This window comes from Sorex araneus, chromosome 1 (assembly GCF_027595985.1).
Source record: "Sorex araneus isolate mSorAra2 chromosome 1, mSorAra2.pri, whole genome shotgun sequence".
Taxonomy (NCBI): Eukaryota; Metazoa; Chordata; class Mammalia; order Eulipotyphla; family Soricidae; genus Sorex; species Sorex araneus.
In genome coordinates this window covers 2,550,889-2,571,346 of record NC_073302.1, presented here as the reverse complement: position 1 = coordinate 2,571,346, position 20,458 = coordinate 2,550,889, and the positions used below count along the sequence as shown (strand labels likewise).

Genomic DNA, 20,458 nt, shown 5'->3' with positions numbered 1-20,458 from the left:
CATCACCGCGGCTGACACTGACGGCCCTTCCTCCTCCTGTGTCCAGCTCCTCTCAGCAACTGGGACCGGCTGAGCTAAGAGCTGCCCGGCGGCCACCAGCCCCGGCACGGGCGGGGCTCCTACTCCTGCCCCGGGCCCGCTGCACACAGCGGTCCTGCGAAGGGCATTTTCCGCCCCCCCGCCCGGCCGGGGCCGGGCTCTGGCGCCGCGTGAAGGCGAAACCCCGCGGTTCTGGGCGTGGCACTGACCTTCTGCCTCTGATCACTGGCGGACATAAACTCTACTGCCTGCGGCTCCAGGTCCAGGGGGGGGGCGCAGCGCTCGGGGAGGGGTCTGGCTGCCGCCTCCTGGAAGAGAGGAAACCTGGATTCCTACAGCGCTGGCGTCGCCGGGCCTCAGGGACGCCGCAGGGGAGGGGCTGAGCGGTGGGACCCCGAGCGGGACGGCCCTGGCTCCCTCTAAGCTGCCTGAGAAGCCCAAGACGCCCCCCGGACCCCTGGACTCCCCCCCGGGAGCGGGGCGGTGGGCCGCCTGCCCCCGCGGGCCGGAACCCCGTCGTACTTTGTTTACCGGCTTGTCGGGGATCTTCACCGACACCTCGGCGGGCTTCCCCTTCTTGGACGGCGTCCGCTTGATCTTGGGCGAGTGGAACTTGTCCATGAGCTTCATGGTGAAGGACGAGAGGTGGGAACGCTGGGAGTCTGGAAGCAAAGGGGCCACCGTGAGGTCGGGCGGGAGGGGTGCAGCGAGCCGGGCGCCCCCGGGCCTGCGTGCCGGACCGCACCAGGCCTTCTGGGGGCCGCCCCGAAGGCACAAGCACTCCGGACCCCGGGCGCCTGGCCCCGATGCACCGAGAGACCTTCCGCCGCGGCCGAGTCCGGCGCCTGCCCCACTTGGCCACGTGTTCCCACGAGGGCCGGGGACCCACGGCCCCAGGGTCTGCGCCCGAGCAGCACCCAGGGAGGGGGCCACGGGGCGAGGGGCTCACCGTGCGCCCTGCCGGGCTCGGTTCACGGTCCCACGGCCACAAATGGTCTCTCGAGTGCAGCCAAGTACAACCCAGAAGCCCCCCAGGCCCCCCAAATCCCCAAGCCAGGAGTCAGCACTGCTGGGCCCCAAACACGCGTAAGCACAAAGTCAGCGTATTTCCGTAAGCGGAAATGAACAACCCGCAGTGGGCCCGAAGGAGGCGTCGGCTGCAAAGGCAGGAAGGATGAAGCGACGTCACAACCCACACCTGGACGGCGACTCTCCTCAGAGCCACCGGGTGCTCCTGAGCAGGCCACAGAGGGCGTCTCGAGGGCTGAGAAGACTCAGGACAGCTGAAACGACGCACCCCTCAAGCAGGCGACACCCGACACCTCCGAGACCCCCAACTGACTTTTTTTTTTGCAGAAATGGCGAATGAGATCCTAAAATTAGACCAGAAACACAGGAGACCCTCCCAAAATGCCTACAAAGAGATGGGAAAAGAACAAAGCTAAAGAACATACTTCTCAATTTCAGAACTTCCGGCCACAAAGTTAAGCCCCAATAATCACGGCGGAGGGGCTGGAGCGACAGCACAGCGGGGAGGGCATTTGCCTTGCACGCGGCTGACCTGGGTTCGATTCCCAGCATCCTATAGGGTCCCCTGAGCACTGGCAGAGGTAATTCCTGAGTGCAGAGCCAGGAGTGACCCAAAAAGAAAAAAAAAAAAACTCCCAGCAGCACCTGAGGAGGAGAAGGCGGAAGCGGGACCCGGCACGGGACCCAGCGCCCGGGAGCAGCTGATTCAGGACGGCCAGGTGTGCTGGGACTTTTTTTTTTTTTTTGCACGTGTGAAACAAGAAGGATTTTTTCTTTCTTTCTTTCTTTTTTTTTTTTTGCTTTTTGGGTCACACCTGGCGATGCACAGGGGTTACTCCTGGCTCTGTGCTCAGGAACCACTCCTGGCGGTGCTCAGGGACCATATGGGATGCTGGGATTTGAACCTGGGTCGGCCGCGTGCAAGGCAAACTCCCTCCCCGCTGTGTTGTCGCTCCAGCCCCCTGAAACAAGAAGGATTTTTGATTTTGCTTTGGGCCACACCCAGCAGTGCTCAGGGGTCACCCTGGCTCTACACTCAGGAATTAACCCCTGCAGCATTGGGGAACCGCACCGGACACAGCGATCGATCAAACGCGGGTCCGAGGGCGTGCAAGGCAAACGCCCTCCCCTCCGGACTAACGCTCTGGCCCTGAAACCAGGAAGTTTATTTATTAAGACACACTTAGACCGAGACGCATGTCTGAGAGGGGAACCGGGGCTTCTCCCGAGCAGAAACAAGCGAGGGCCGTGTGCCGGGAGGGCGAGCCGGGCCGGGCACTCTCGAACCACTCGGGCCGACGCCAGGGCACGAAGCCGCCTCTGGGCTCACTCGGACACACAGGCCAACCCTGGCGGACCCAGGCTACGCGCAGGAGTCACAGCCGTGAAGCTGGAGACGAAAACACAGCGGTCAGCCCCGGGGCCTGCTCTCCAGCCCCAGCTCGGACGGCCACGTGACTCCCAGGGGGCCCGTTCAGCTGCACTTCCTCCAAAATAAACACACCGTGCCCCAGAGCGACACCTTCGAGCCGGTGAAAAGAGAAGTGAGAGCGGGAGAAAGTGCCTGCACACCAAGGCCAGAAGCCGGCATGCAAAAATGGCTGGCGAGAGCCTGCAGTTAGAACCGGAATGGAAGGGACCCCGAAAAACAGCGTGCGGAAGGAACGGGGCTGGGGGGCCAGAGCAGGGGGGCAGCGGCAAAGGCGTCTGTCTTGCCACAGTCAGCCGGGCTCCGATCCCTGGCGTTCCTTGAGCACCGCCAGGTGTGGCCCAAAACCCGAGAGAGAGAGAGAGAGAGAGAGAGAGAGAACAAGAGTTGGACGATGCATTGATGCATTTCAATTTCGAAACTGAGCGCTTGGCACTCCAGCAGCCAAACATCACCTGCTAAGCAAGGGCCAGAGGGCCACAGGGGGGCGCCACGCGCTGGGCTCGAGCAGGGAGGCAGGGGCCATCCTTGGCACAGGGTCCCAGGGCACTCAGGGGGGCCACCCCAAGCAAAGCAGGCGGGGCCCAGGTGCAGGGGAAGTGGTGAGCGGAGGGGACGGACGCCGTCTGGACACGACCTCACAGCCAGTGCTCGAGCGGAAAGGGGCAGAGGGCAGCACTGCGAGGCCCGCAGGAAGCACGGAGAAACGGAGCACTGCTCGGGACAGCCCCAGGCAGGGCCCAGGAGAACCAGGCCCATCACCGCAGGGCCCCCAACCAGGCGCATCACCGCAGGGGCCCCAGCCAGGCCCACGCAGCCAGAGGAGGAAGTATAATTTTGCAAGAGAGAGGAGGGAAAAATCCCCTGGGCAATCACATGGGTGACCCTTGAAAACAGGCGCGACGCGGGCGGCTAGCGGCCACATTGCACAATTCTGTCTGTGAAAGGTCCAGAACAAGCAAACTACGGGGCTGAAAGTCAAGCAGCGGCTGCCTGAGGCTGGGGGGCTGGGGGGGCCGGGAGGAAGAGGCTTCTGGGGGGAGGGGCCGGGGGTGGGCAGCGCTCTCACATCAGGACTCAGCCTGCACCTCACACCCCAGTGCTGACCAAGCCCCCTGGAATGGCCCCCAGCAGCCGCCCCACGCACTGTCCCGTGGCGACTCGGAAATCCCGCGCCACCACCAAGTGCTCGCAGGCCTGGACAGGGCCGGCAGGGAGAGGGCGGGCCGGGGCTCGGTCTCCGCAGTGGCCCTCGCGGGCGCCTGGACTGTGCGCGGAGAAGGTGCTCGGTGAACACTCCTCCAAAATGCACAGGTCAGTCGACGGGAGCCCCCGGTCCAGGGCCCAGAGTCTCCACCCCCCCGCCCCCCCCCCCCCCGCCTCGCCCCCACTGAAACTCCCTCCTCTGAGCAGGAAGAGGCTGGGAGATAAGCCCAGCCGAGAAACGAGGAAGCACAGCAACTCCAGAAAGCCACGACGGCACGGACCGGACAGCCGAGTGCGGGGTCACACACCACCAGCCAGAGACAAGCCCGAGCAGCACGGCTCAGCGGACCTGCAAGGTCACACGGACTATGGACACGGGCGGGAGAACACGACAGGGAGGGCCAGGGCAGGGCCAGGAAGTGACAAAGCACCAAGGAGGGTCGGCAGCACCACACACACATGCCCAGACACATGCACGCACACACAGAGACATGCACACACACACACAGACATGCATGCACACACAGAGACAAACACACACACAGACAGAGACATGCACGCACACAGACACATGCACGCACACACACAGAGACATGCGCACACAGAGACAAACACACAGACATGCACACACAGACACAGAGACATGCACGCACACAGAGACATGCACACACAGAGACAAACACACACACAGAGACATGCACGCACACACAGACACATGCACGCACACACAGACACAGAGACATGCACGCACACAGAGACAAACACATACAGAGACATGCATGCACACACAGACATGCACGCACACAGACTTGCACCTCACACACACACCTCAGATACACACAGACCCACAGAGACACACAACACAGATACACATACCACACACAGAACACACATAATACACACCTGTACCACAAACACTGTACACAAAGACATGCACTGCGTACAGCACATGTACGCATGCACCACAGACTCACACAGATGCATCAAGACAAACTCCACGCAAACACCAAGCAGACACACATGAAGCACACAAAATACACACCGCACACACCCCACAGACCACACCCCATGAGACAGATATATAGACCGAGTCTAACCGCCTAAAGATACTCAGACAACGCCCCCCCACGCGCTCGTCCGCCGCAGAAGGCGCTGCGGCGGGCTGGTGTCAGCGCGTGAGGCCCCCTGCCTTCCTCTCGAAGGGCGGTGCTCCCGCCTGTTTGCAGAGACCCCGAGAACTGCATTCAGAGAGGCTGGGAGGCCACACGCAACCTCCGTAGGCTGAGGCCAACCAAGTCCCCACACACAGCCTTCAGCCAGGAGGGGACACTCACAACCCAGCCTGGGAGCCACCTGTGCTGTGCGGCTGAGTGTGTGACTGAGGCCCCGGGCGTGTGTGACTGAGGCCCCGGGCGTGTGTGACTGAGGCCCCGCGCGTGTGTGACTGAGGCCCCGGGCGTGTGTGTCTGAGGCCCTGAGCGTGTGTGTGACTGAGGCCCCGGGCGTGTGTGACGGAGGCCCCGCGCGTGTGTGACTGAGGCCCCGGGCGTGTGTGTCTGAGGCCAGAGCGTTGTGTGACTGACGCCCCGGGCGTGTGTGACTGAGGCCCTGAGCATGTGTGTGACTGAGGCCCCGGGCGTGTGTGACTGAGGCCCCGGGCATGTGTGACTGAGGCACCGCGCGTGTGTGACTGAGGCCCCGGGTGTGTATGTGACTGAGGCACCACGTGTGACTGAGGCCCCGGGTGTGTGTGACTGAGGCCCCGGGCGTGTGTGACTGAGGCCCCAGGCGGGTGTGACTGAGGCCCCGCGTGTGCGACTGAGGCCCTGAGCGTGTGTGTGACTGAGGCCCCGCGCGTGTGTGACTGAGGCCCCACGTGTGACTGAGGCCCCGGGTGTGTGTGACTGAGGCCCCGTGCGTGTGTGACTGAGGCCCCGCGTGTGTGACTGAGGCCCCGAGCGTGTGTGTGACTGAGGCCCCGGGCGTGTGTGTGACTGAGGCCCCGGGCGTGTGTGACTGAGGGCCCAGGCGTGTGTGACTGAGGCCCCGGGCGTGTGTGTGACTGAGGCCCCGCGCGTGTGTGACTGAGGCCCCGGGTGTGTGTGACTGAGGCCCCGGGCGTGTGTGACTGAGGCCCCGGGCGTGTGTGACTGAGGCCCCGGGCGTGTGTGACTGAGGCCCCGGGCGTGTGTGACTGAGGCCCCGCGCGTGTGTGACTGAGGCCCCGGGCGTGTGTGACTGAGGCCCCGGGCGTGTGTGTCTGAGGCCCTGAGCGTGTGTGTGACTGAGGCCCCGGGCGTGTGTGACGGAGGCCCCGCGCGTGTGTGACTGAGGCCCCGGGCGTGTGTGTCTGAGGCCAGAGCGTGTGTGTGACTGACACCCCGTGCGTGTGTGACTGAGGCCCCGCGTGTGTGACTGAGGCCCTGAGCGTGTGTGTGACTGAGGCCCTGCGTGTGTGACTGAGGCCCTGAGCGTGTGTGTGACTGAGGCCCCGGGCATGTGTGTGACTGAGGCCCCACGTGTGACTGAGGCCCCGGGTGTGTATGACTGAGGCCCCAGGCGTGTGTGACTGAGGCCCCGGGCGTGTGTGACTGAGGCCCCAGGCGTCTGTGACTGAGGCCCCAGGCGTGTGTGACTGAGGCCCCGCGTGTGCGATTGAGGCCCTGAGCGTGTGTGTGACTGAGGCCCCGCGTGTGTGACTGAGGCCCCGAGCGTGTGTGTGACTGAGGCCCCTGGCGTGTGTGACTGAGGCCCCGGGTGTGTGTGACTGAGGCCCCGGGCGTGTGTGACTGAGGCCCCGCGTGTGTGACTGAGGCCCCGAGCGTGTGTGTGACTGAGGCCCCGGGCGTGTGTGTGACTGAGGCCCCTGGCGTGTGTGACTGAGGCCCCGTGTGTGTGACTGAGGCCCCGGGCGTGTGTGACTGAGGCCCCAGGCGTGTGTGACTGAGGCCCCGCGTGTGTGACTGAGGCCCTGAGCGTGTGTGTGACTGAGGCCCCGGGCGTGTGTGACTGAAGCCCTGAGAGTGTGTGTGACTGAGGCCCCGCGCGTGTGTGTGACTGAGGCCCCGCGCATGTGTGACTGAGGCCCCGCGCGTGTGTGTACCGTGACGGGAGGACGCGGCCCTACACGGCTGCGGCTGCGCAGGTCTGGCCCTGCAGAGACGGAGCCTGCCGCCCCGCCGGTGCCTGTCAGCCTCTCTCCCCGCAGAGACCACGGCTGCGCTGTCTGCCGCCCCTTTCCTTCTGGGTGTCCGAGGACAGCGTTTCCTCCGGGGGGATGCGACAGGGTCCCGCCGGGCTCTGCTGCAGGAGCGGGCCTGGTGTTCTCTGGGCGCAGGGCTCTAATGCTTCCGTTTCAGTGCCATGAAACCCCTCATCTGTGACACCCCCGGGAGGGCCCTCCAGCTGGGAGCACTGCACTGCGAGCCACTTTTCTGCTTTCACAGCCCCCTGAGAACACCTGCCGTCCTGTCGGCCTGGGCCGTGGCGACCTCACCGTGCTGCGTGCTATGGACATGACTGAGGGGCCGCCCGCGGCTGTCCAGCCCTCCAGGGCCACTTCCGAGGGGCCCCGGCCAGCTCCCACGCAGGGACAAGGGAGACCAGAGCCGCTCCCAGGCCTGCCTCAGCTGCGCCTCCTGCTGGGCTCTGGGGAGCTTCCCGGTGGCCGGTGGGCTCGGCAGCCGGGGCAGGACCCGCTGCGGTGCCTGTGCCGGGACGGCAAGGAGAGCCCGCGGCGCGTGTGGCTTCCCCGGCCACCCACGCGGGACGGTCCCGGGGGTCGCACCCCTGCAGGCCGCGCCAGAGCCGGCCCACCCTCCCCGCCCCGCGTCGCCGGGCCTCCACCGCCTCTGCTGCCGAGGACAACTGTCGGGCCAGCTGCCCCCCACGCCCCGGCGGCAGCTGCGAGCCCAACTTAGAGCCCAACTTAGCCGCGGCTCCTGTCAGGGCCGAATCCTGCCCCGGGCCGGGGAGGCCAAACAGCCCAAAGTCTCCCGAACGGGGGACCGAGAGGAACACCCGGGCCGGCCGTTCCCGCCCCCCAGGCGTCTGGACCCCTCCAGCCCAGAAAGGGAACCCGGGAGCCCCCAGGGCGCTGTGAACACAGGGGCGTCTGCCCGGGCTGTGGGCACGGGCAGCGGCGGGGTCAGGCCCCCTGGCCCCCTGGCCCCCTGGCAGCCCAGGCTCCTGAGCAGGCGCGGGGCGCTCCCGGCTGCCCGTGTGAGGCGAGTCGCCAAGGCCGAGGCTGGCTAGCGGCAGCGTTACTGCCATCTGATAACACGGCCAGGCTCTGCCAACGCTTAATAAGGCGAGAGCTAAAAATAGTCCTGGGCTCGCGGGCGGGCGGAAAGCAGCCTGGCGGAGCACTCCTCTCCGAGTCAAAGATCCTCCGTCCGCTCCTGCCAACCCACTGACGAGACTACACAGCCCTACTGGGAGCTCACACCCACAGACGAGACCATGCAGCCCTACTGGGTGCTCACAGCCCACAGACCAGACTACACAGCCCTACTGGGCGCTTACAACCCACAGACGAGACTATGCAGCCCTACTGGGCGCTCACATCCCACAGACCAGACCACGCAGCCCTACTGGGCGCTTACAACCCACAGACGAGACTATGCAGCCCTACTGGGCGCTCACATCCCACAGACCAGACCACGCAGCCCTACTGGGTGCTCACACCCCACAGACCAGACCACGCAGCCCTACTGGGTGCTCACACCTCTCTTACAAGGTCGCGCAGCCCTCTCTTACAAGGCTGGCACCCACAGCCCTCTGATAAGGCCAGTGCGGTCCTACTATGTGGCACCCACAGTCCTCTGATGAGGCCAGTGCGTCACTTGGCAATGTCCAGTTTGGGCCCTACTATGTGGCACCCACATCCCCGGTGCAGACCTACTCGGTGCTGCTCACCCACAGGTGTGGCTGCCAGCAGCCCCGGCACACAAGACGGTCTCTCAAGGCGGGCCGGAGAGCTGGGCAACAGCCTCCTTGGCCTCTCTGTCCACCCGCCTGGGCTGGCCCGACTGAGACCCACGTGTGGGGAGGGCGGCCGCCCCTCCTCCCAGCCACACAGGAAGTGGGTCCCGCCCGGCCTGTCCCCTGGGTGGAGCTGCAGGGAGGGCTGGTGGCCGTGGACAGGCGCCTCAGGCCCCTCACCCCAGCACCGTCACCAGGAAGGCGGCCGGGACAGGTGGGCGGCCGCCGCGCAGGGACCCCAGCCTACGGCCGCTCCCTGCTCTTGGCTGGGTGCCACGAGACTCCCCCGTCAGGTCTGTCCTGGGAGTGGACAGCCGCGTTCCCGCAGCCTGGACGGGGACGCTGGGCAGGCCGGCCTGCAAGCAGGGCTGAGCACTGGACAGGGGCACCCGGGGCCTGCCCACCGGCAGGGGGGAGGAGGACGCGGGCACTGGCGTCTCCCGGGCAGACCACTCCCAGCACCCCACGGGGGGCAGCTCTGGGACGGGCGTCCCCAAGGCACATGCGGTCAGGGGTGTGGCCAAGCGGGACACCGCCCGCACCCACTGCCAGCGTCTGGCCAGCGGGTGAGGCTGCAGCTGCCCGGGCGCCCACCACCTGCACCAGGCCCCGGCAGACAGGTCCCCCGCGGCCGCGTCCCTCCACAGACCGGCAGGTGGTCTGGGGGGCCTGCCTCAGACAGCAGCCCGCGGCCCCAACACACACACGCACACACACACACACGCGCGCACACACGTATGCACACACACACATGCACACACACAAACACACACACGCACACACGCGCGCACACAAACACACAAACACGCACACACACACGCACACACACGCACACACACAAACACACACACATGCACACACACGCACACACACGCACACACAGCTGGAGCAAGAGGCTGCCAACCTGCTGTGCGCTGTCGCCTCTCAGTCGGGACGGTTCCCGGCAGTGAGCCGTCCCCGTGCTGGGCCTGGGCCTGAGCCAAACAACATTCCTGCCGCCCCCTCCGCACTGCTCCTCAGAACTCTCCGGAACCCGCCGCGCCCTCAGGAGAGACCCACCCGCTCCGCTCCGCCCTGCAGTGCTCGCAGCAGGTTCCCTGCGGCCCTGACGTCGCCGGAAGCCGTGGGGGAGGCCCAGCCCTGGGTGTGCCCAGCCCTGCGTGGGGGTGGGGTGGGCTCGCTCGGAATCCAAAGGCCCCGGGTTCGGGCACTGGGGGCGGCCAAAAGGCAGAGGGCACGCCGGGCCCGGGTCTGAGCACCCCACGGAGAGTGTCCACGAGCACTGGGCCGTGGGCCCCCAACACCAAAACCTAACCAGGACGCTCAGCTCAGGGCTGGGGGGCAGCAGGGGAGAAAGCAGGGGGGGCGGGGACGGGACAGGGCCCGGCTCGGGCGGCCACCCGAGGCGGGGAAGCCAAGCAGCCGACCGCAGGCCACATCCACCGCGCGGCGAGCGAGCACACAGGAAGGAGCCGTGCCGGGTGCCGAGACAGCCCCGCTGGCGGCCCAGCAGCGGGCCCGGCTCAAGGAAGAGACGTGCTGGGGTGGCCTGCCGGGGCCAGAGGGGGACCGAGCGCGGGCCGGGGCAGAGGGGCCTCGGGCCGCCCGTGACCACAGGCCCTCGTGGCAGCGTCACGGACACGCGGCGGGCGGCCACGCGGCCTCGGGAACCGGAGCTCCGGCAGCAGGGTCAGCTGCCCCCGTCTCGCTGGCACTATGGCCCGGGGCCTGGCGCCGTCCGGCCTGCGGCGTGCCGTGTGCAGAGCGGGCACCAGCACCGGTCCCCATCCCGCCCGCCTACCCCGGGCTCTGTGGCCCACGGCCCCTCCTTGAGCCGGAAGGGCGGGGTGCAATCTGCAGGGGCTGCCGAAGGCGGGGAGGGGGCTGGGCGGGGGGGGGGGGCGGAGACCACCACGGGCAGGGCCCGAGGTCTGCCTGGAGGAGGCATCTGAAAACCAGGGCCAAGGGCCCAGGGCTAGGGCTAAAGGGGATCCCCATGTCCGAGGGCCCTACCTGGGAGCCAGAAGGGGGCGCCCCCCCCCCCCCGTGAAGGACACCTCAAAATGGGCCCCTCCACACCTCCCGTCCGAGCTCAGCCAGACACAGGAGCAGAGGAGCAATGATGTGGGGCCGTCACCTCTGACCCGCTCACTCTGGCCTTCCTCAGGGGGCCCCTCAGGCCGGGCGGGAGAGGGGCCCGGGGAGCCTCTGGGGAGCAGAAGGCAGAGAACCAGCCCCAGCCAGGGCCCGGGCACAGCCACACACACCTACTCACACAGTCACACAGACTCACAGCCACACACACCTACTCACACAGTCACACAGACTCACAGCCACACACACCTACTCACAGTCACACACAGACTCACAGCCACAGCCACACACACAGCCACACAGTCACACTCACAACACTAAGCCACAGTCACAACCACACACTCACAGTCACAATCACACACACAGCCACACACTGACACGATCACAGTCACACAGTCACAGACTCACAGCCACAGCCACACACACAGACTCAGTCACACACAGTCACACTTTCACACTTTACACAGCCACACACACTCTCGGTCACAAGTCACACAGTCATACACTCACACTCACAGTCACTCAAACACATGTACACACAATCTCACACACAGCCCCAGAGCGGCTCGGGCGGGCCGGCAAGAGGAAGCCAGGCCCGGAAGGCCGCCGGCCCCCCGCAACCAGAGGGGGTGAGACAGGCGGACGCTCAGGGCTCCTGCGGACAGGTGGGCCCCAGCCCCGAGCCACTGCAGCCCGGTCACCCCGCACTCGCCCCCAAACCACCCTCCCCCGCGGCCGCCCTGCAGCACCTGGAACCGCCTCTGCGGGCCCAGTCGCTGCCCGGCACTGCCGCCCGGTCCCGACCCGCGCGCCCCACGCCCCACGCACACACTCTGCTCCCCGTCCCGTCTGGAGAGGCCGCGCAGAGGGGGGCGGAGGAGCACAGCTCCCTCCCTGCTGTCTTCCTGCCCAGCACAAACACAAGTGACACGTCCGGGAGGGACACAGGAAGCGCAGGAGCAAAACAAGGGCTGAGACGCGCTGACGGGCGAGGCCCCTCCAGGGCGCGGGCAGCACCCAGCCACACCGGCCCGTGGGGGACACCTGGAGCAGCGCCCCGAGCAGGGAGGGGAACGCAGGGGAGCCCCTCCCCGCCCGGCGCCCGGCTCAGCCCGGCCCTGGGTGCGGGAGGGGCGGGGGGACACACAGGCCCGGCCTGCGCCCACCACAGCCCTCCGCGAGGACGCCCAGAGTGACGCGCGGCAGACGCGGGGCAGACGCGGGCCCGGGAGCTCAGAGCAGCTGCCTGAGGACGCGTACGGCCGCGCGGGGTCCTGAGCGAGCCCCAGCTCTGGGCTCTGGGCCGCGGGGCGGACGGGTCACCGCAGAGCGGCCCCTGCTCCTCCACCCCATGGCACAGGCGCCCAGCGCAGCCACGAGGGACCCGGGCCACAGACTCCCTGGGGTCTCCCCCTGCGGCCGGCATGGCCCCCCCAGCAGCACGAGGGCGGCTCTGGGGGCCGGGGGCTGAGGCCGATGCAGGGTGGGCACAGGGACCACCGGCGGGGACGCCACCTCAGGCCTGACCCCACCCGGACCCCCGGGCCCCCTTCTTCACGCAGAGGCCGCGCGACTGGCCACCGGGGTGGATGCCACCACGGGGAGCACCAGCCCTGCCGCTCGGGGACGGTCAGGAGTGACCGGCGGGCCGGCGACTCACGGTGTGGCCGGGGGGTCCCCGAGCACCCCCAGGGCCAACGCCGAGATCCCAACTGAAGGGGGCCACAGCCCTGCCCCGAGCACAGAGCTCCCGTGGGAGTGGGGGCCCCGGGCAAAGCCCCCGCCCCACCCACCCCTGCCGGCCCCGCAGACCCAGGCGGCGAGGGAGGCCCGAGAGCCAGCCCCCCTCTCACTCGCTCTAGCCGCCCCCACCCCGTCCTGGCCTGTCCACGGCGCAGGCCTGCCCCCCAGCCCTGAGAGCTTCCTCCTCTTCTTCCTCCTCCTCCTCCTCCTCCTCCTCGGCCGCCATCGAGGCACCGGCTCGGGCGCTGGCCAGGTCGGGCCTTCCCTGCCCCTCCCTGGGAGTCGGCAGCCCCGGGCACTGGCACCTTCCCACGTGCTCCCCGCTCACCCAGGCACAGGCGCGCGGCTGGGGTGGGCCCTCCTCAGCCCGAAGCCCACCTCGTCCTGGAGACTCACGGCCCGGCGCCCTGGGCCAGTGGCAGGGCCTCCCGCACGGGCCTGAGCCGGACGGGCGCACGGACACTTGGGGCCAACAGGCTGACTCAGCCCGAAGCCCGTCACATGCTCCTGTGACCCCAAACACACACCCCCGCAGCCCACCTCCGGCCCCGCCGGCCGGCCCGTCCGTGTCCGTCCCCTCGGCTCTGTCTGGGCCACACTCGTGAGGAACCCGCCCGCAGCTGTCCCCTCCCCGTCCGGCCGCCGCCCTGCGCCATCCACCGAGCACTGGCCGATCTGGCGCAAGCGGCCATGTCCCGCCGTCCCCTAAGGCTGGGTCCAGCAGGGTGCCCAGGGCACGTGGCTGAGTAACGCCGCAGAAACAGGGGCGGCCTGTCCCCTGGTGGTGCTCAGGGCGGACCCCTGGCTCGAGGACGGGGATCACTCCTGGCACTGCTGGGGGGTCCCGGGGGGCCCCGGGCAAGCCCCGGCCCGACGCCCTGAGGCCTCCCCGGGCCCCGCTGTCACGTTCTCATGCAGGAGCCTGGATAGCCGGTGACGCTCCTGGTATCTTGGGGACCAAATAAAGTATCTTTATGGGAAAAAGGCCCCCCAGAAGGTCCCCGTGGCTGCGGGTCCCAGAGCAGCCCTGCCCCTGCCCCGCCGCTCCCCTCCCCCACGCTCCCCGCTGTGACCTACACCCGCAGGCGAGCCCTGTCTCGGGGCTTTCATCTGCGCGTCCCTAATCGTGGGGCGCCGGCTCTCCCGTGCCTGCGAGCCCCATACGGCCTCCGGGCGCAGCTGCGCCAACCTCCGTGCCAACCTGTACTGTTTTATGGGGCTGTTTGTCTCGCCGAGCGGCCAGGCGCTCTCCTGCTGGTATTTTCCCTTTAGTCCAGAGTCTGACTCGGGATGGTCCACATCCCCCTTCGTCTGGGGCGGGGGGTGCTCAGGAGACCCGGGCGTCCTTGCCACCCCGCGCTGGGCCGGTGGCTTAGGGGGGAGCCCGGGACACGGCTCTAGGGCCATGCCCGGCGGTGCTCAGGGCTGACTCCCGGCACTGTGCTCAGGGCTGACTCCTGGTGCTCGGGGACCATGTGGGGTGCTGGGGACAGACCCTGGGTGGGCCGCGTGCAGGGCAGGCACCTTCCAACTGTGCTACTGCTCGGCCCCCAGTTCAGTTTAAGGAGCCCCCCACTGCTGACCCCACTGTGACCTCCTGACCGAGCGGCCTGACACGCCAGCGTGCTGCCAGGGCCTGAGGGAGCAGGACACCTGCAGCGGGCAGGGCCCTGCCCGGCCACCCAGGCTGGACACGGAGGTCTGGTACCTCCCCAGGAGCAGGGCGGCGTGTGCGGGCAAGCAGAGCCCCTGCGAGGGTCAGGCCGGCGGCCGTCCACACCTCTGGCCACGGGCTCCCCCGGGGGGGGGTCTGTGCACCCCAGAGGCTCCCAAACTTCGTGGCCTGCCACCCTGTGTTCAGGAAAAAGGCCCAGGGGTCCCCCGGGCAGCTTCCGTCTTCCCTGAAGCGGGTGGCAGCAAGCGCCCCCGAGAGCAGCCCCCGCTCTCGAGCAAGGCCCGAGCCGGGCAGCGCCGTGGGACTCTGGGCAGGGCGGCCAGATGAGCCTCGAGGCTGTGGCCGGCACCATCGTCCCAAGAGGGGGGCCGGCCTGCCCCTCCCCTGAGGCCACCCCGGTCCCTGGGGAGCGTCCGGCCCGGCCACCCCGCCAGGGCTCACTCTCCTGCCGTGCCCACTGCACGGGGCGGAGGACCGGGAGTGCCCACCAGCTGTGTCCAGCCTCCTGCAGCCGTCCCCCCGCAGGCCGAGGGCGCGTCTGACCTCCCCTGGCTTGGGGGCCTGGCAGGGCTCAGGGGCCCCTCCTACAGTGCTCGGGGACCCGGCGGTGGCAGAAGCGGAACCCGGCATCCCGCAGGCACCCTGCCCCAACCCTTCGGCAGACCTGGGCACACGGGCGCGGGTGGGAGCCCCGTCTCAGGCACGAGGCCGCGTGGCTCAGCCCCCCTGCCCTCTGCTCAGCCAGCCCCGGGGGCGTGAGGCGGAAGGACCCCAGGGGCACTGAGCCGCCAGCGCCCAGGGGACGGCGGCCCGGGAGCAAGGCCGTGCGGGCGGCTCCCCTGGGGCCCGCAGCCAAGGTCACCTCGTATGCCACACGGCTCTGCCAACTGGACCTCGCTGTGCCCCTAGCCTGCGAACCCGTGACCTCTGCCCTCCGGCCACCCTGGCACGGAGGCGCCGGCAGGGCCCAGGCGTCCCCAGAAGGTAATCGGGACACTTCGTCAGGAAGCGGCTTCCGGCTGGCGCGTCCGTCCGCCAGCCCCTGCTGCGGAGTGGCCACGGGACGCTGCGGGGCCTGAGACCACGGCGACACCCTTCTGCAGCTGGGAGAGGGACAGCCAACACGGAAATGTGTTTTCCGCATGTTCCCAGGGTAAACGTGCCCCAAAGCCAAAGGCTGGGCGAGATATTGTTCTAAATTTGGAAATATCTGATGACCAAGCAGAGTTTCCTTCCCTTTTCTTGCCCACACCCACAGCAACGCCCTCCGCTTCTCGTGAGAAAGATTCCTCTACGCTTAGGTCTTCCCCTTCCTACATCTGAGCGCTCAGAGCACAGACCCCGGCTCAGGGGAGCGGGGGACGCGGGCGACCCGCTGCCTCGCAGGGCGTAGGAGGCGTCACCGGGGCCCCTCCCGGGCCCGCACTCCATGGCGCTCTCCACGCGCTAGTCCGTGGCCCCTGGTGGCCCTTGGGGTTGGCAGCCACCGTCAAACAACGCCAAGTCAGAGCCAGAAACCGCGCTGTGGGGCCATGGCCGCGGCCGGACGCCGTTGTGGCTCTCGCTCTCCCGAGCGTCTGGCTCCTAAGCGACACGAGCCCCCGCGGCAGAGCGACCTTGGCGCCTCACACAGGCACAACCCCGGGAAACGCCGCCGGAACATTCTGGCAGTGAGAGGGCGCCCAGGGGCTGGGGCTGGCTGAGCCCTTGGCCTGCGGGGTCTCGCTGCTGCCCGCGGCCTCTGCACGGTGTGCTCGGACAGGGCTGGCGTCCCCCCACCTGCTCCCTCTGCCCCGTCCCCCTCCCGGAGGGAGCCCAGCGCCCAGGTGGGGAGCGGATGGCCTGAGAGGAGCCGTGGAGGGGAGCCGCGCCCCCGGGAGACAGACGGGTCCCCAGCGCGGCTCCCGGCCTCACCTGCCCGTGCCCTCCGCCCTCACGAGCTCATCACTACGACACCAGTAAACAGAACCGGAGTTTTATGGGAAACAATTCCAGAATGGAAACACTCCAGGCTGCTGTGCCGCGCTCACGGGGAGCGGGTGCGTCACCCCTGAGTGTGACAGCTGCCGGCCAGGGCAAGGCCCGGGCAGGGCCTCAGGCCCCGGAAACCGCCCGGCAGAGCCACAGCCATGCGCAAAGCTGGCGGCGCCCACCCAGTCGCCATCCAGGGAACGATGCTGCCCCGCACGGCAGAGAGAGCGTGGCCGGCCCCGCGGCCAGCAGCCGTGAGGACGCCCGGCGTGGCCAAGGGCCGACACAGGCGAGCAGAGGCCCAGTGCGAGCAGGCGCGGCCTGAGGGAGCCAGCAGCCAGCGCGGCCGAGGACGGAGATGCTCGACACCCCCCCCCCCCACCAGCATAACAACCTTCCGATCAACATGAAACTCCGCCCGGCCTCAGCGAGGCCTCCCTCCCCGCCGTGTGCGGTGTGCCCAAGCCCGGAGCCTTCCCGGAGTCTCCCACAGCGCCTGGAGCCGGAAGCAGGCGCAGGAGTCGGCCCTCGAGGTGCCCCCGACCAGACGCCTGCGGGCACACCCCAGCCCCAGGCTGCAGTTCCCAGGGGTCACAGGGCCACACGCCATGACTGGGGCCGTTCTTATTGCCCGGGAGACTTCTGTCCAGGCTGGAATGACCTCGACTCCCTCAGGAGACCCGGAGGGCAGGGCCAGCGGGGGCCGCGGGAGCCAGTGTCCGGGACCCGGCTTCCCTGGGTGGCTGCCCAGACCCTGGCAGGTGCTCGAGGCTCGGTGCTCGGGCGCGGGCACACCCTGGGGTTCCAGCCTGCTAGAGCCCCAGCCCCCCGCGCCCGAGCGCCCACTCGGCTCCAGAGCCCGCCTGGGCCTGCACGGCGGGCACAGGGCACACGGGGGCGGGTCCTGCAGGAGGCGGAGGGAGGGCGCAGGGTCCCGGCAGGCCCAGCAGTAAACACATCAATAAACACAGGCCGGGGAGGCGTAAGGAAGGAGATGCCACGATAACAACAGTCACGCGAGGCCGCGAGGGCAGAGAGCAGGTTGCTGAGGGCCGGGCGGTGCCGCCTCCGCCCGCTCGCGCTGGCACCATGAACGCCCCACACTGACCGGCTGGCAGGAGCCCGGCCTCGAGCCCCGGGGCAGCTCTGGGTTTCCCCCGTTTGGGGTCTAAGGGTGGCAAAAAGGAACCAAAATGTGAGAAGGGCAGGCACAGCGGGGAGGGCGCTGCCCTGCAGGCTCCGGGCCCGGGAGTGAGCCCTGAGCAGGGCCAGGAGGAGGGGTCTGGGCCCAGGGCGCCCCACACCGCCCCCAGGCCCAGGAGGGCGCGTGTCTGAGACGGAAGGGGGCAGGCGCCCAGACGCAGTAACAGGGCGAGCACCGGCCACGGCCCCGAGGCAGAAACGCCACGATCCCCGGGACGGAGGGCGCCGTCTCCGCCTGCCCGCAGGGGGTCCGGGCCTCCCGGCCTCGTCAGTGCCCACCGTCGAGAGACTCACCGGGTTCCCCCAACCCCGCCCACACCCGCGTGCCTCGCTGCCACGTGGACGGTGGAACCACCCGTGCAGGAGTCGGTAAACCCCGTCGCAAACACGCCTCTAAAGCCCAGGTCCCCCAAACCCAGAGGTCGGACTTTTTAGTGACGCAGCCTGTAGGTGGTCCCGGGAGGGGGGGCTACCGGCACGCCTTCCGCCCAGGTAAGATCCGGAGCTGCAGCGCGACAAACGGACCCTCTGCCCCTAAAGACTGTGACCGAGAGGTCTTCTAACCCATCTTGGCACCCAGAGCGGCTTCTTGCAGAAATGCACCCAGACTGTGAACTGGGCTAAACTATCAGAAACCCAAAACCACGCGGCCGCAACAGCGGCCACGCAAACTCAGAGTCTTCACTCTCAGCAATGAAGAGAAATTAGTAAATGATGCCTTTCAGCAGGCCTGACTGTTGGGGGAAAAATTCCAAACAATAATAGTGAGTTCTCTATTGAAATATTGAATGCATTCAAAGTATAGAGAGAATAAAGTGAAGATCATTAGCTACTTAGGTGGGGGGTATATCGGGGTTCTTGGTGGGGGAACAGGTGCACTGGTGAAGGGATGGGGGTTCAATCAGTATATGACTGAGACTTAAACCTGAAAGCTTTGTAATTTTTTTCACGGTGATTCAATAAAATAAAAACTTAAAAAATTTAATTTAAATTTAAAAAAAAAACCAGGTCCCCCAACTTCAACCACCGTGAGAGACAAAGGGGGGAGCCCCCCGCCCCCACGGGCCAACAGTGCTGCTGACCTCGAGGGGTCAGGGCTGGGAGCCAGGGCCCTGCTCTTCGCCCCCAACTTACTGCGGCCCCGACACTCCTACCACCGACAGGGGCCCCGCAGCTCCCCGAGTCACCAGCCACGGCTCCACAGAGAGCAGGACCCGGGCACGCTCTGGACCCTGGTCGGGACCCTCAGACTCGCCGCTGCGCCCCCCCATACGTGTGCTCTGCTGGCTCCTGCTCTCACGCGCCTCCCAAGGTGGGCTGGGCGCCCCACGGGGACACGCACTGCCTCTCCCCACGAGGCGGTGCCCGAGGTGCTGACCAGCGCCAGGGGCTCCCTGGGGGCCGGAGACCCCGCAGTGGCACCGAGGAAGGGCTGGATCCTGACCTGTGTCACCGACAGGGAGCGTCCTGGCCGTCCAGGGGGTCGTGACCTGCAGCTGGACTTTCATGTTCCAGTCAGCAGGTGAAGTGGACGCGGGCCCGAGTGACCGGCTCACACTCCGCCCTGCAGCCAGGGGCTCTGAGCCTGCCCACTGTGGGGGTCCGAGAGACAGTCCAGCGGGAGGGCGCCTGCCCCGCACACAGCGCCCCGTACCGTCCCCTAACGCCTGCCGGAGGGACCCCCGAGCACCGCCGGGTGTGGCTCAAGAGACAGAAAGAAGAAAAACTGAGTAATAAAAATCCTCAGGGATGGAGGAACAGGACAAGGGTAAAGCACTGACTGGAAAGAGGCTGACCCAGGCTCGATCCCTTGCACCCCAAGGGGTCCCCAGGGCCCGCCAGGCCCGACCCCTGCGCGCAGACCGGGAATAAACCCCGAGCACCGCTGGGTTTGCCCCCCACAGAAGCAGCAGCACATCAGCCTATTCCTGCTCCGTGACGCGGGCAGGCGGGTGCTGGCGGACGTCCACTCACACAAGCCTCGGGGTCGGCGTGACACCAACACGGGCTTCCCCGCCACTCACTGCCCCCGCCAGGGGACGGTCACAGCCCTACACGCCGTCCACTGCCATCCAGCCTGGCCCCCGGGCCCCAGCGTCTCGGCCCCGCCTCCCCGCCCGCAGACCCTCGCCCACGAGCACCTGCTTCCCGTGCCCGGCCCGGCCCCTGCTGGCTTCCACTCCCTGCCCGGGGGCAGCAGCTCGAGCCCAAGCTGTCCCGGAAGCCTCCAGCTCCTGGGCCCAGGCCGCCTGGAGGGCTGGCGTGTTCCGGACAGCCCGTCCTGCCCCCGGGCCCACTGCCCCTGGCCCTCCTCACCTTGCCTCCAGGGGCTGCCGGGGCTCTGCCTGGCGGGCGTCTGGGCCTCGGCGGCATTGCCCATCCTAGGGCCGGCCCGTCCCAGGGGCCCAGGGCCCTCTCGGAACCGCACCCGAGGGCCGCGTCCCCGCTGGAAGGGGCGTCATCTCGCGGACATCCCCAGGCGCCCGCGGGAGCCCCGCAGACCCGCTCTCCTCCCCACGGCCGCCTCTGGGCCGCGCTGCTTCCTGCCCGCCTGCGGGGGGGGGGGGGGGGCAGGAGGCCGGGCTCTTACGCACGGGAAAGCCGGAGCCTCTGAACACTGCTTCCTCGGGCGGGGCCTCCAGGGACAAAAGCCGGGTAAGAACGGGCAGAGCCGGGCCGGGCCGGGACCCTCGGGAAACCCTTTCTCAGGGCCCTCCTGCTCAGACCCCGGGAGTCACGGGAACCCAATTCGTCCAAGCAAACCACCGACTCCTCTGACGCCGAGTTCCCAAATGAAACAGCATCAAAACACCCCTGCAGCCCCGTGTCCTGTCGGGAGGAGGGGGAAGGACGCACTCAGGGGTGCCGGGAGAGAAAGGGGGTGCGGGATGGAGGTGCCCGGTGCAGCCTCGGGGCCACAGCCCCCCAAGCCCCGCCTCACTGAGGCTGCAAAGTGCCTTTTTCTCAGCTTTTTGGGTCACACCTGGCGATGCACAGGGGTCACTCCTGGCTCTGCACTCAGCAATCACTCCTGGCGGTGCTCAGGGGGTCCTATGGGATGCTGGGAATCGAACCCGGGTCGGCCG

The 20,458-nt window shown here is 67.8% G+C and overlaps 1 protein-coding gene across 14 annotated transcripts in view; it reads right to left on the bottom strand.

Annotated features, from left to right (window-relative positions):
* RAPGEF1 (Rap guanine nucleotide exchange factor 1) overlaps positions 1-20,458 on the bottom strand; it is a 57,543-nt gene that overhangs the window by 25,870 nt on the left and 11,215 nt on the right. For 7 of the 14 annotated variants that reach the window (XM_055140163.1, XM_055140225.1, XM_055140174.1 and 4 more), the window contains exons 1-3: positions 19,689-19,882; positions 562-701; positions 249-347 (exon numbers count right to left, since the gene is read on the bottom strand). In XM_055140163.1, the coding sequence (XP_054996138.1) occupies positions 249-347; positions 562-701; positions 19,689-19,752 (303 nt within the window). In that variant the 5' untranslated portion in view covers positions 19,753-19,882. Of the gene's footprint in view, positions 1-248; positions 348-561; positions 702-19,688; positions 19,883-20,458 lie in introns of those variants that run through there. The other 7 variants (XM_055140197.1, XM_055140206.1, XM_055140214.1 and 4 more) reach the window with 4 other exon arrangements.